The sequence below is a fragment of the Cervus canadensis genome, chromosome 1, assembly GCF_019320065.1.
Source record: "Cervus canadensis isolate Bull #8, Minnesota chromosome 1, ASM1932006v1, whole genome shotgun sequence".
Lineage (NCBI taxonomy): Eukaryota > Metazoa > Chordata > Mammalia > Artiodactyla > Cervidae > Cervus > Cervus canadensis.
Window position 1 is genome coordinate 52,924,568 of NC_057386.1, and position 14,667 is coordinate 52,939,234.

At 39.2% G+C, this 14,667-nt stretch overlaps 1 protein-coding gene across 1 annotated transcript in view; it reads right to left on the minus strand.

Annotated features, from left to right (window-relative positions):
• ANKFN1 (ankyrin repeat and fibronectin type III domain containing 1) overlaps positions 1 to 14,667 on the minus strand; it is a 371,327-nt gene that overhangs the window by 112,544 nt on the left and 244,116 nt on the right. Inside the window, exons 8-10 of the mRNA XM_043483529.1 lie at positions 12,005 to 12,102; positions 8,826 to 8,916; positions 231 to 338 (exon numbers count right to left, since the gene is read on the minus strand). Coding sequence (XP_043339464.1) covers positions 231 to 338; positions 8,826 to 8,916; positions 12,005 to 12,102 — 297 coding nt within the window. The remainder of the gene's footprint in view (positions 1 to 230; positions 339 to 8,825; positions 8,917 to 12,004; positions 12,103 to 14,667) is intronic.

The following is a 14,667-nucleotide window of genomic DNA, read 5'->3' on the forward strand; positions in this document are numbered from 1 at the left end:
AACTGTTCCTATGGAGTGAGGGTGTGAAAGAAAAAGGAAGGGAAGGAAGGGAGAGTCTCTTCTCAAGGGTTAAAGCAAGATAGTGCTGTAAAGTGATTCCAGATGTACAAATATTAATATCTCTCTCCCTCCTTGATGAATGAGAAGGTATGACCCAGTTAGGAAGCTGCTAAAATTACCGGCGCCACCGAGACCTCAGTCGATGGCCCGGAGGAGATTTTTATCCTTACCCCGGCAACTATAATGCTGATGAAGGGCTCGGACCTGCTGCAGCAGACCTTCCAAAACTTCACTCTGTCCCTTGTGTCTGGGCGCTCTGTCGTCATAGTCTTTCCAGTCTATTGAACAAAAGAAATAAACAGAGTGAAATTTTCAAGTAGCAGAGGCCTCTTCCCTGCCTTGCCTCGGGAGCTGAGTTTTATCATACTACCCACAGACTCTGTGGGTGAGCACCCAGCACTCGTACAGTGAGCAGGAACTGCCAAGGGTTCGGAAGCTGCCATTGTTCAGGCCCTGCACAAAACAGTAATTGTGGTTGGTGTCTTGTGTTGGGCCGTTTCAAGGCAAGAGAAAATGGTAATTGAAAGCCAAAAGAAAATAGAGGATTTGGGAGTCCAATGTCCCCTCCCGCAGCTCCTTACCCGCCTTTTCAGCATCCGTGTCCTAATCAGTTCCCCTGTCACCTCTCCATTCAGCACCCCAGGTTGCGACTGCATTTCCAGAGAAGGAAAGAAAGGGGTGGGAATGTGCAGACGAGATGAAATCCACAGTCCCAATGCTTTTATTGCAGGTTTCACACTTTTGGCCAAATTGACATTTCTTTCCAAGGAAAGAGCCCATGTCAGATGCCAAGAAATGGAAATCTACATTTTAGCTCTAATGAATGTCTGCTTTGGTTAGCTGGCACAGCAACGCCTGCACATACTCGGGGCCACCAACCACCCTGTCTGCTCAGTCTCTAAGTATACAGTATTAGCTTACATGGCAAATTTAAATTGCAATACCCACTGAGATTTTTCTCCCTCTTCTATTTTCATTCCATTTGGCTATGATGATATCAAAAGTAATAATCCGTATGGGTCTAATGTCAAGATTATAATTCTGCTGTCTCCAACCCTAGTTTTTTTTTTTTCCCAGCAGGTCAGTCATTTCATAGTCCATCCCTTTCCTCCTCTAATCTCTTTCCCCCGGCTTTTACTTTCTGGATCTTTCAAAAGCAACAACTTAAAGTGCTTCTTAGTTTAAATGCTTTCTCTAAAATTGGTAGACATTCTTTTCAAGAAAAGACAGTTAGTTCATGAATATATCTGAGGCTTAAGTTCTAATTGAACAAGTTTCAAGTTCCCTCCACCAAGAGTTATTTTAAAATAGCGAGTCCCTCTTGTTTAGCCTCCCTTTTTAAGCTGATGCCATGACAGTTGAAAGTGAAGTGAAAGTGAGAGTTGCTCAGTCACGTCCGACTCTCTGTGACCCCATGGACTATACAGTCCATGGAATTCTCCAGGCCAGAATACTGGAGTGGGTAGCCTCTCCCTTCTCCAGTGGATCTTCCCAACCCAGGAGTCTAACTGGGGTCTCCTGCATTGCAGGCGGATTCCTTACCAACTGAGCCTGAGGGAAGACCACCATCACAGTTAACGTTAGGTAAAAACATTCCGGATTGGTCCATCCTAGGCCAAGCAGTTCAGCATAGTCAGAGAGAACTCAGGTTATGGAGTCAGATAAGTCTGGTTTTAAGCCCTGGCACTTCTGATTCCTAGTTTTGTGTCTGTAAGACAAGTTACTCACACTGACAGTGACTTGGCTCAGTAGTATGAAAAAGGGGTATGGTATCTATCTGGCAGGATTTTTGTGCAGATTAAATGAGAGGTGTATTATATTAGATATTCAGCACAGTGTTACATGGCAAGCCTTATGTAAATAATAACTTAAAAAGAAGGGAACTCATTGATGGAAAGTGAACTTCCTGAATGGGGTATATGGAAACATCATTTCTTACCTTAGCAGATAATTCCCTTTGGAGTGGAAGGCCTCAGAGATTTTCTAATCCCTCTTCCTTCCCATCTACCCACCATGTACCCATCTTCCTTTCACCTCTTAGAAAATAAAGGCCGAGAGATAGCCATTCAGCTTGTTGGTGGCGTAGCCAGGACTGTAATAGAGTCTCATGGCCCTCCATATAGTGCTCATTTCCTTATACCATGGCGATGCTTTTGTTTTTGTTTTCTTTTGAGAAGGAGGGTGAGAGTTTGGTTGGAGTCTGTGTGCTGTGGCTTAGCTGTGGTCAACACTGGAGACAGGGAATTGGCATAGGTGCTTTCTGTGGACGCCGTTCCTTGTTGGCAGAAACCATGACTTAATTTCTCTTTGCCTCAGGGTTCTTCTCTGTAAAGTGAGCTTTTGAATCTCTTTTTTAGGTTATTTGTGGTTTCAGAGGAATAATGTAAGTAAAGCACTATTCTGGGCACATTGGAGATGCTCATTAAATGTTGGTAAAGCATTGTGACTTGAAGCATGATGGTGTTCATGTAGAATGGGCTAGGAAAGAGCTTTCACTGGGACATTTAGAAATGTCTGAGGAAACAAATTCCAAGTGGCCCTTGGACTATCTATAGTGGCCCTGGTATCTGGACACAGTGAGAATAAACAATGCTCTTGTGAATTCCCAGAGACCATTATGTGTTTGTTCTCTTAGGTGAATATATCTGAAGTACTCAGATAAGATGAGCAAAGCTGTCTGCTTGAGTGAGACTCCTGGGTGGCTGAATTACTACATGACTCTGAACGTACTCATATATTCTGGGTGTTAATACTGCCATCAATGCAGGGGGAGATGAATTAGACCTGGCTCTTTCAGCTGAGCCCTGTTACCTCAGAGGCGAGCTTGAACTGATGACTTTATGATACATTAGAAAGTTGCTAATGCTAAATTGCAGCCTGAGTGAGCGCTGGACATGATGCCAAGGTTTTTGGAAAGAATGGGTTTTTCTCATAGATGTTTGGAAGGTTCTGATGACTACATAAAATAGGAGACTTTAGGGATGAGGAAGAATATATTAAGAAATCAGGAACCTGACAGGAATAAACTTAGGGTGGTAGGAAAAGAGCAGATTGTGCCACATAATACTGTTCACTGTTCTGGTAATAAGAACACTTCAGTCGCAACACAATGCAGAGCTTACATTCACTGGCGATATCAGGGCTTTCCTGATCATAACTCAGACAAGTCTGTCTGGGTCCTTTTCTCTTGTTATGTACCATGCCACTTAACATCAGTCTATAAAAACACATCAGGGCCTTTTGTAAAAATATTTTTTAAAGTTTTATAGCTTACTGGAACATATTACCAAATTTCCAATTACTCTGTCATGTTAGAATACATTGTCCTCTAGTAAATATCTGAATATTGATATATGTTACATCACAATGTCATACTCTGTTTATAAATAGAACCAGAGTGTTTTTATATTGTTCTTTCCAAGTGACATGGCAAGTCTGCAGCGACTATAATGACATGTTTCTATTTCAGTTCTTTGCCAGATACCCCTACTAATCAAATGTGCTGTTTTAGAAAGTGTTGCCATTTGCTATGTTAATTACCAAGTAATAAGTAACTCTTCCCAGCCCTGGACAACTGTTCTTTTCATTCTGGAGACAGCTCTTCAAATGGGCTGTGAGGGAGAGTATCTGAATAGAATTTGAAGTTTACAGAACCAGGCTCCATCTGATGTTTATAAGTAAATACATAATATAAATCAGAATTTGCATTGGATAAGCATTTGTAGTGGGTTCCCCCTGCCCCACTTTCAGGTGTACTATTTTTTTCCTACTTTTTTTTTTCTTGCTTTTCCATTCCTTCTATCCTTCCATCTTCAAAAATACATATCCTTCCTCTCTGTCCCATCCTGGAATGACATTGGTTCCTTAAGTATCTTAGTATACTAGATAGTATAGTAGTGTCTTATCTTAATTATGCAATATTCCCCACATGTGCTTCTGGAAAGTCTTCAGTAAGAAAGATGCCCAGGTAAGACTGGAATAGGTAAATCAAACGTTAGGGGACTCAGGAGTCTCAGAGATGTTTGGTATTTGTGGTCCAAGGCTCTGTATGGCCCGATTTAGCTATCTGAATCCACAAGAGGCAAAAATACACAGAAGAACTCTACAAAAAAGTTCTTAACGACCCGAACAACCATGATGGTGTGGTCACTCACCTAGAGCCAGACATCCTGGAGTGTGAAGAGGGCCTTAGGAAGCATTACTATGAGCAAAGCTAGTGGAGATGATGGGGAATTCCAGATGAGCTATTTAAAATCCTAAAGGATGCTGCTGTGAAGGTGCTGCACTCAATATGCCAGCAAATTGGGAAAACTCAGCAGTGGCCATAGGACTGGAAAAGGTCAGTTTTCATTCCAATCCCAAAGAAAGACAATGTCAAAGAATGTTCAAACTGCTGCACAATTGCACTTATTTCACATGCTAGCAAGGTAATGCTCAAAATCCTTCAAGCTAGGCTTCAACAGTATGTGAACCAAGAACTTGCAAATGTACAAGCTGGGTTTAGAAAAGGCAGAGGAACCAGAGATCAAATTGCCAACATCTATCGGATCATAGAAAAAGCAAGAGAATTCCAGAAAAAAACATCTACTTCTGCTTCATTGACTCTGCTAAAGCCTTTGTGTGGATCACAAAAACTGTGGAAAATTCTTGTAGAGATGGGAATACCAGACCACCTGACCTGCCTCCTGAGAAACCTGTATGCAGGTCAAGAAGCAACAGTTAGAGCTGGACATGGAACAGACTGGTTCCAAATAGGAAAAGGAGTACGTCAAGGCTGTATATTGTCACTCTGCTTATTTAACTTATATGCAGAGTACATCATGCGAAATGCTGGGCTGAATGAATCACAAGCTGGAATCAAGATTGCTAGAAGAAATACCAATAACCTCAGAAATATCAATAACCAAGAGAAATATCAATAACCTCAGAAATATCAATAATCACCCAATGGCAGGAAATGAAGAGGAACTAAAGAGCTTTTTGATGAAGGTGAAAGAGGAGAGTGAAAAAGCTGGCTTAAAACTCACCATTCAAAAAACTAAGATCATGGCATCCGGTCCAATTGCTTCTTGCAAATAGATGGGAAAAAATGGAAATAGTGACAGACTTTATTTTCTCGGACTCCAGAATCACTGAAGACATTGACTGCAGCCATGAAATTAAAAGAAGGTTGCTATAACAAACCTAGATAGCGTATTGAAAAGCAGAGACATCATTTTGCTGAAAAAGGTCTGTATAGTCAAAGCTATGGTTTTTCTATAGTCATACATGGATGTGAGAGTTGAACCATATGAAGGCTGAGTGCTGAAGAATTGATGCTTTCTAACTGTGCTGTAGGAGAAGACTTCTGAGAGTCCCTTGGCCAACAAGGAGATCAAACCAGTGAATCCTAAAGAAAATCAATCCTGAATATTCATTGGAAGGACTGATGCTGAAGCTGAAGCTCCAATAATTTGGTCACCTGATGTGAACTGCTGACTCACTGGAAAAGACCCTGCTGCTGGGAAAGGTTGAAGGCAGGAGGAGAAGGGGCGACAAGGATGAGAGGTTGGATGGCATCTTTGACTCAATGGACATGAATTTGAGCAAACTCTAGCAGACAGTAAAGGACAGGGAAGCCTGGCACACTGCAATCTATGGGGTTGTAAAGAGTCACACCTGACTGAGCAACTGAACAGCAACAGCAATAATCCACCAGAGGCAGTAGTTGGTGTTGGCTGGCTGGATTTTAGTCTGATGGTCTGCCTGATAGCAGGGCACTAGTTATTGCATAGAGTCTTGACTCAGTTCAGTTCAGTTCAGTCGCTCAGTCGTGTCCGACTCTTTGCCACCCCATGAATTGCAGCACGCCAGGCCTCCCTGTCCATCACCAACTCCCGGAGTTCACTCAAACTCATGTTCATCAAGTCAGAGATGCCATGCAGCCATCTCATCCTCTGTCATCCCCTTCTCTTCCTGCCCCCAATCCCTTCCAGCATCAGGGTCTTTTCAATGAGTCAACTCTTTGCATGAGGTGGCCAAAGTATTGGAGTTTCAGCTTCAGCATCAGTCCTTCCAATGAACACCCAGGACTGATCTCCTTTAGGATGGACTGGCTGGATCTCCTTGCAGTCCAAGGGACTCTCAAGAGTCTTCTCCAACACCACAGTTCAAAAGCATCAATTTTTTGGTGCTCAGCTTTCTTCACAGTCCAACTCTCACATCCATACATGACCACTGGAAAAACCATAGCCTTGACCAGATGGACCTTTGTTGTCAAAGTAATATCTCTGCTTTTTAATATGCTGTCTAGGTTGGTTATAACTTTCCTTCCAAAGAGTAAGCATCTTATATGCAAAACAGAAAAAGAGACACAGAAATACAGAACAGACTTTTGAACTCTGTGGGAGAATGTGAGGGTGGGATGTTTCAAAAGAACAGCATGTATACTATCTATGGTGAAACAGATCACCAGCCCAGGTGGGATGCATGAGACAAGTGCTCGGGCCTGGTACACTGGGAAGACCCAGAGGAATCGGGTGGAGAGGGAGGTGGGAGGGGGGATCGGGATGGGGAATAAGTGTAAATCTATGGCTGATTCATATCAATGTATGACAAAACCCACTGAAATGTTGTGAAGTAATTAGCCTCCAACTAATAAAAAAATTAAAAAAAAAAAAAAAGAATTAATCTTGGAAAAAAAAAAAAGAATTAATCTTGGATTGAATTAGAAGCAGCTCAAGATCTGCTACTACATCTAATAAACTCCAAATCTCTGATTCTGCACAAGTTTTAATAGTACCAAGTTATTTTTATCAATAAATGAATCCATCAAAGAAAAAAAAAAAAAAAAAGAGTAAGCATCTTTTAATTTCATGGCTGCAATCACCATCTGCAGTGATTTTGGAGCTCCCCAAAATAAAGTCTGACACTATTTCCACTGTCACCCCATCTATTTCCCATGAAGTGATGGGACCAGATACCATGATCTTAGTTTTCTGAATGTTAAGCTTTAAGCCAACTTTTTCACTCTCCTCTTTCACTTTCATCAACGACTAGTTTAGACTTAATCCTGGCTCGGCCATGTACCAAAGTTGTGATTTTGGGCAAGCAGCATCTCTTAATCCTAATTTCCTTATTAGTAGAGGAGGAGTAGATCATGGTGGTTAAGAGCAAGGGACACAGGGTTTAGACTTGACTTTAGTGTTTGCTAATTTTGTGCTGTTGGGCTGTATGTGTGTGTGTTATGTACATCAACATTAATAGTTCCCTCATCAGTAAAATAGTAAAAATCACCTCAATAGGGTTGTTATGAAGATTGACTTAATCTGTATAAAATTCTTAGATCAATGTGCAGCATATTAGCTGTTTTAGAAATGTCAGCTCTGGTGTTGACAGTGATGCAGAGGATAATGGTGATGTTTGTCCACAAGATGGGAGCAGCAACTGTTGTTAGGATTAAGTGACACAGGACTGTGAAAGCTCATAAATTACCACCTGATTCGTGGTTTCTCCTGGGTAGGCACTATTAGAATACTTGAAAAATACATAAACATGTAAAAAGGAAACTCAAGAGCCCATAATCTTATAACCTAAATATCCACTGTTAAATTTTAATATTATATGGAGACACACCTACCTAATTGTGGTCAGACTCACAGTTTAAATGTGAAAAAACCGTGAAATGTGTTTATACAAAATTTACACTATAAGAATGTCTTCTATACAATGTTGTTTTTTTAAAAACACCATTTTTAATGGTTGCATTTTGTTCTATAGTGTGGATCTCTATACAACATGTTTTATTTAACCATGAAGTTGATGTTGGATATTTGTTCTCCTCATCACACATATATCAATATATTGCTGCAGTGCCAATGTTTGTTTATGATTGTGTGTCTGCATCTGTTTCTTTAGGTTATATTCTTAGATGTATAATTATGGGATAGAAAGAAATGAATGTTCTTATAGCAGTTGATATAATATAAACATTATATTTCACAAAGGATGGAGCAGTTTGCACTTTCACAAGGACATGTGATACCATTTTAAATGATCACATTAGTGAAGTTTTTTTAAATTAAAATATAATTCAGAGCAATAGATTTATTATGCAGAAAAATCTTTCATCTTGTGGTATGTCTGGAGATATTTCTTCTTATTAAATTTTCTGGTTAATAGAGAATTACCAAATATACCACACATAAATTGTTAATTTTAAACTAATTAGGAGGGGCTTTGTTGGGTTTTTCTGCCACCATTACAAATAATACAGATTTTGTTTGTGGCAGAGTGTAGCAGAGTGCCTGTTAATAAGAAAGCTTTCCTTCTGATGGAATGTGAGTAAGATTTGCTAGATTTTTGGTGAGGGAGCGGAGGTGAGAGCTAAAGTCGATTGCATGTACTCGGGGCCAGCCAGTCCTAGTATGACATTTCAGTACATCTGCACAAAAGCCCTGGGAAGGGTATGATCCAACCCATTCTACAGTTGTTGAATTGAGACTCAGAGAGTTTCAGTAAATTTTTAAGGCCATGCAGCTAATAAAATGCATAATGGGTATCAAATTCAGTCTTGCTGGTTCCAAATTCCCCCTTGTTTCATTCCACTGAGTTGCCTCCCAGGGAAACATGTCTGCAGAGGAATCATTCATTACGTGGCCAGATGCTACTCTGAGGAGGTCTTGTTAGTCTGAAGCAGTGGGGAGAGGGAAAGGCAGTGGCATCCCGAGGATGGAATTGGAGATGGAGCCTGGCCGGGCTTGAGAGAATTCACAGCCGCCACCTACTAGAAGGAGAAGCGCATGCTGGAGTCGTGGTCTGAGCAGGTCCCCATCCTTTCATGTTATAAGCCGACACTTGAACAAAGTACTGTTGGCCCTGCAAAGTATTGAAAGAGAGAGAATGATACGTTGGGAGTTTTATTTAGTCAGTTTTACCCTGTGTCTGATGAACTCATTCATCCCATTACCCACACTTTAACTTTCTAGCTTTTCTTGACTACAATGTTTTTACATGATAATAAACGTGTTTGGGATGCCCTCTTAATTTCTTTGCTTTCTTTTTTCCAAAATTGGAATATCCTAGTTGCTTTTTCTGACCTCCCCCCAAATATTATACATCAATTTTTAAGTCATAGTTCTGTAGGGTTTACCAAAACCTGCAATTTCTCACCCTTTATCTGTTTTTCCTTTTTTTCTCCTCCCTAGTGGCATATGCTACCATCTTTTTCTAACTGATCATCTTGCTTTATAACATTTACAAGTTGTAATGAACACATTTTCAGAATAATAATTAAAGATCTGGTCCATTCTTTTAGTGGTTGCATAGTACTTCACTTTGGTTAAACACATTTATTTATTTAACCAATCCCTCATTGGTGGACAGATCGTTTCCACATTTTACGATACAATAAATAATACTGTAATAAATATTCTTTACTCAATTATTTTTTTTAAAATTAAATCTTTGATGTTACTTCCTTTTAAAAACCATTATTAAAACAATAGTTTATATCTTTAATGTCTTAAGATATCAAGAATTAAGGAGTTGTGGCAGTATGGAGGTTCTTCAAAAAAAATAAGAACTTCCATATGATCCAGCAATTCCACATCCAGATATTTATCCAAAGAAAACAAAACACTGATTTCAAAATATATATTCATCTGAATGTTCATAGCAGCATTATTTACAATAAGCAAGGTGTGGAAGCAATCCGTGTCCATCAGCATATGAATGGAAAAAGATGTCACACACACACACACACAGACAATGGACTCAGTCATAAGAGTGAAGTTTTGTCATTTGCAGCAACATGGATGGGCCCAGAGGATATTAGTGAAATAAACCAGAAAAAGACAAATACTGTATGATATCACTTATATGTAGAGTCTGAAAAATAAAACAAACTAGTAAATATAGCAAAAAGGAAACAGACTCACAGATATAGAGGACAAGCTAGTGGTTACCAGTAGGGAGAGAGAAGTAGGGAAGAGAGAGAAAGGAGAAGAGAATTAACAGGTACAAACCACGTAAAAAATAAAGAAGATACAACAGGTATGTAATGTACAACACAGGGAATAGAGCCAATATTTTATACGTTTAAATGAAGTATAATCTATAAAAATATTGGATCACTACATTCTACACCTGAAACTAATATAACATTGTAAATAAATGATACTTCTATTTATATATTTATTTTTGGCCGTGCCCCCTGGCATGTGGGAGCTTAGTTCCCCAGTCAGGATCCAACCTGCGCCCTCTGTAAGTGCAGTGGAAGCGTGGAGTCTTAACCACTGGACCTCCAGGGAAGTCTCACATGCTTCAATTTTTAAAAAAGAATTAAGTTGTTTTTTGTTTGATTGAAGTATTTTAAAATGTTTTGTACGGTTTTATGTTTTTGCTTTGAGGAATTTTTTTCCCCCCAAAAGGATATTTCAGAAGTCAGCACTTGTTAAAGCATTCATTGCTTGTAAAATCTGTAAAATAGTGTTTGAAGTTAAAGAAAATAGCAATCTTTGTAGAGCCTTTGCCAGGGATTTAATAACAGTGGCCTTACCTATTATAAACTTAATTTCTGTAACATTAAAAATGGGTTTCTATGTGTCTCAACGCTATGGAGATTCTGTAGAAGTGTAAATCTGCTTCTAGGCTTTTATGTGATTAGGGTAGCGTCTGCATTACTCTCATTGCACGGCCAAGTGGAAAAACTTAATCCCTATAAAAATTAGTTCAGATATTAGAGAGTTCTCTGTGGAGAGTTTTCCATTTTTATCACCATATCACTTTTTCTTTTAAGCAATGGAAATTCCCTTGGGTTCTCTCTGGCCCTCTTCCATCATGTGAGCTATAGTGTTGGGAATCAGACGCTGATAGCATCTCTGGGGGCCACCCACTCAGGGGTTTGTTTGTTCTGCTAATCCATAGTTTTGGCCCCTGGTGTAGATGTGTAAGTAAGATGAAAAGTTAAGATTCTGGGATGATGACCCAACCACCAAGAAGTCTATTAGAATAAGCTGGTTCAAACTTGAAGAGGTGCAACCTAACACAGCTTTTTAATTCTGGGCTTCAGGATTATGCTTTACAGATAACTGTTTTAATTGACTTGCCTTTTAGAAAAACAAAATTCTCCCTCTGCCTCTCACATTTGAAGGTCCTAAGATATTAATTATTTGAGTTGGATAAAAAAAATACAGGTTTAAGTTTACCTAAAACCTTTTTTAATTAAAAAAAATTGATGATCCAGTTTCGTTGCATTAATTGTTTGAGGAAATATAGGGTTTGTTCCAGTCTGAACTGAGTTGTTAGGTGTTTTTATATACTGCATTTCATATGCTCATATAGTTTGTAGTTCTATAAATAATTAACATTTAGATTGGTTAAACAAATAAGCACAGTTTGTTCCAGTTTTTCATTCACAGTTTAAGTTAGTTCAGGTTACTGAGAAGTGTAGTGCAACCATATATAGTTTCTTTTTTTGTGAAAGCAGATTTAGACACACTTCTTTTTTGTAATCAAGGGAAAAGGATTTCTCTCAGGAAATTGTGTGACTCCAGTTGATGACTGATCTCAACCGAGGCTGTCGGGGTGAGGGTTAGATGAGGCTGTTATTTTTACCATCAGACAGGGAGTCAAAATTGGATCTCTGAGAGCCTTTGATCCCTCCCCCCACCCCCGAGATTAAACTGTGATCCAGAAAGCAGCAGCTTTCAAGGCTTGCATGAGGCCAGTCTTTTTCTGATCTCTGTAGAACATGGCAGCTTACAAAGTGGTTCATGCTGTCTGCTCACTCCTTTGTGGGGTTCAGATTATGGATACCAGACATATCATGCTTAATGAGTGGCAGTTGTTGCCAGAGGAATGGGCGTTGGCTGTTGCTTCCAAAGTAGGCGTTTGCTACGAATATCCCAGCACAGACATCAGGGGCAGGGGAACAGGGAGTGTGACGTGAGGACTTGGCCTTTACCGTTGTAAGTCCTGTGATTGTGTATTTCAGGGTCTGCAGGTTTTCCATGATGATTTCTCCAGCCAAAGGACAAAAGTCTTTAGACATGCTCCATTCCACTGGATGGAAAGGGGAGGGTGGGGGAAAAGAGAGGGAGAGAGAAAAATAGAGAAAGAAAAAGGAAGAACAGTCATCTATCAAGAATCTCTCTCAAACACAGTGAAGTTTATCATCTTCTCCTGTATTGGCAACCTAACAGTTCCCAGGGTAAGGCAGTTTCCACGTCCACCATTATTTTTTTTAAAACAAAAGCAGGAAAAAAGCAATCACTCACTCAACAGTGATTGTGCGTGCTAAGTCACTTCAGCTGTGTATGACTCTTTGTGACCCCATGGACTGTAGCTGGCCAGGCTCTTCTGTCCAGGGGATTCTCTAGGCAAGAATACTGGAATGGATTGCCATGCCCTCCTCCAGGGGATCTTCCTGACCCAGGGATTGAACCTGCATCTCTCAAGTCTCCTGCAGTGGCAGGCAGGTTCTTTATCCCAGCACCACCTGGTATGTATTTATGTATATAGACCCACACATGCTAAAACATATTATATATAAGTTTGTTGTATATGGAAGATAAGTTATTTGTTACATGTGAGAAGTGAAGGCATCATTAGAATATTACCTTCTATTTGTTCCCCAGGTCTGGTTTCTGTTTCACCATTTTGCTGAGAGTTTTACTTGAAGATCCCAGGGGTATTCTTCTCACAAATAAAGAAGCCTCCTTTCATGCCCTCCTGCATAATTTGACTCCTCCTTCTAGAATAATTCTCTTTCTTTAGTGTCCTATGCTCTACTCCTCTGGCTTTGCTTCTCCTCCATGATAGTGTCTTCCAGGCTTTTTCATTGGCTTCTTTTCAGCTGGAGAATTTGGGATTGTGGCTGAGCTCCCCACACACCTGACATCTCCAAAGCGGGTGTTCCTTCACAGTTAAATCTAACACTCAAATTGTAACACCTCATTTTACTGTGAGACATGCTCTTTCATAACATTTACCACTGGTTGGAAAAACCCATGGTCAGGAGAGAGACATTGTACATGATCAGTAAAAAGCATCTTAAGTGACCGTTTACACATGGCAGGATTTGAGGCAATCCTAAATGGAGCATGAGCTTAAGTCACATGGAAGACAAGGCCTGCATATTTCTAAGCCTCATGATGACGAGCTATAAGCCTTAAGATTTAAATTATATTCTCTCTGACACTTAAATACTTCAAAATTAAGCCAAACCATCTAAATCCTGCTGCTCCCCCAGACTCAGACAATTCCTCTGCTTGGAAATACTCCATTAAGTACTTTTTCTTATAGGAATGTTTCTCTTCTCTTTTTCTTAATTCTAACTCATGACTTAGCCACACATCTAGTCAACCAACCTAAAACTTGGTGCATCCTTGCCTCCTCTTTTTCTCCAATTCCTCACAACCAGTTGATTACTATACCCAGTAAATTCTGTTTTTGAATGCCTCCCATAAATTTCCCTCTTCCCCTACTGAAGCTATTCTAGAGCAGACTCATAATCATGAGCATCAACTCTGCAACTGATTTTTTTTAGGCCTAATTAATAAACTCTCCTAATTGATTTTTCTGTTCATCTCCATATCCTTATATACAATCTTATTATAACCTGCATTATAGTTTTAAGATGAAGATCAAATTATTTAGTTTCTCTGCCTAAAATCTTTTCACAGTGTCTAGTTGATTTCCAAGTGAGGTGAAATCTTAACAAGGCATTCAAGGACCTTCACAGGCTAGTCCCAACCTTATTCTACTATCCTTATGTTCTGCCATTTCCCAAAGCAAAGTCCTTGCTTTATAAATCTCTGTTGCCTGGCTATTATTCTGTGTTTTTATGCCTCTGTCTTGTGTTCATCTTCCAACTTTGCTTGTTGAAACCCTACTAATCCTCTGAATTCCTTAGGATAATTAATTAAATACATCTTTTTCTGTGTTCCCAAAGTACTTCATTTGTATAAAAATAAGATTTAATACACATAATTATGCTTTATTGTATGTGTCTCTTCTTCTTGTTAGATGTTGGGAAATTTAAGAATAAGAAAAGTGTTCGTCATATTTTCCCTCTAGATCCACCTGTGGATCTGTGTTCTTGGTGTATAGAAGATGCTTACTAAATATTTCACAAATCAAATACATATATATTTGTTTTCTTGTGTGCATTTGCATATGTACACATGCTCACACACAATCCAGAATAGACTGATTTTCCAACAGAGATATTTTTCTCATGTGAATCTTCTCCTTCTCCAGACTCCTGCCCTTTGAAGCTCTCAGGCACATTATAAAGTCTAATTAGAATCAAATGATTAAGGTTTTATGTTTACTCTCAAATCAAGCCTATACCTTATTATAAAAACATATTATAAAAAATATATATGGATGCATTTTAATATATGTTTTTATATATGTGTGTATATATGTATAATTTTTTTCCAAATGTTTTATTATGCTTATGAGCTCTTAGCTCTTGAAAAAGCCGTTTCTTAAAGTCAAATTGGAGAGAGTTTGTAATCAGAGAATAATGTTGCATATTATTTTAAGCTAAAGAAAAAAGAGCAGTCACTGAGAGAATTATCACAAACAAAATGAAAATCAGTAGCACATGTGCAAGGACAT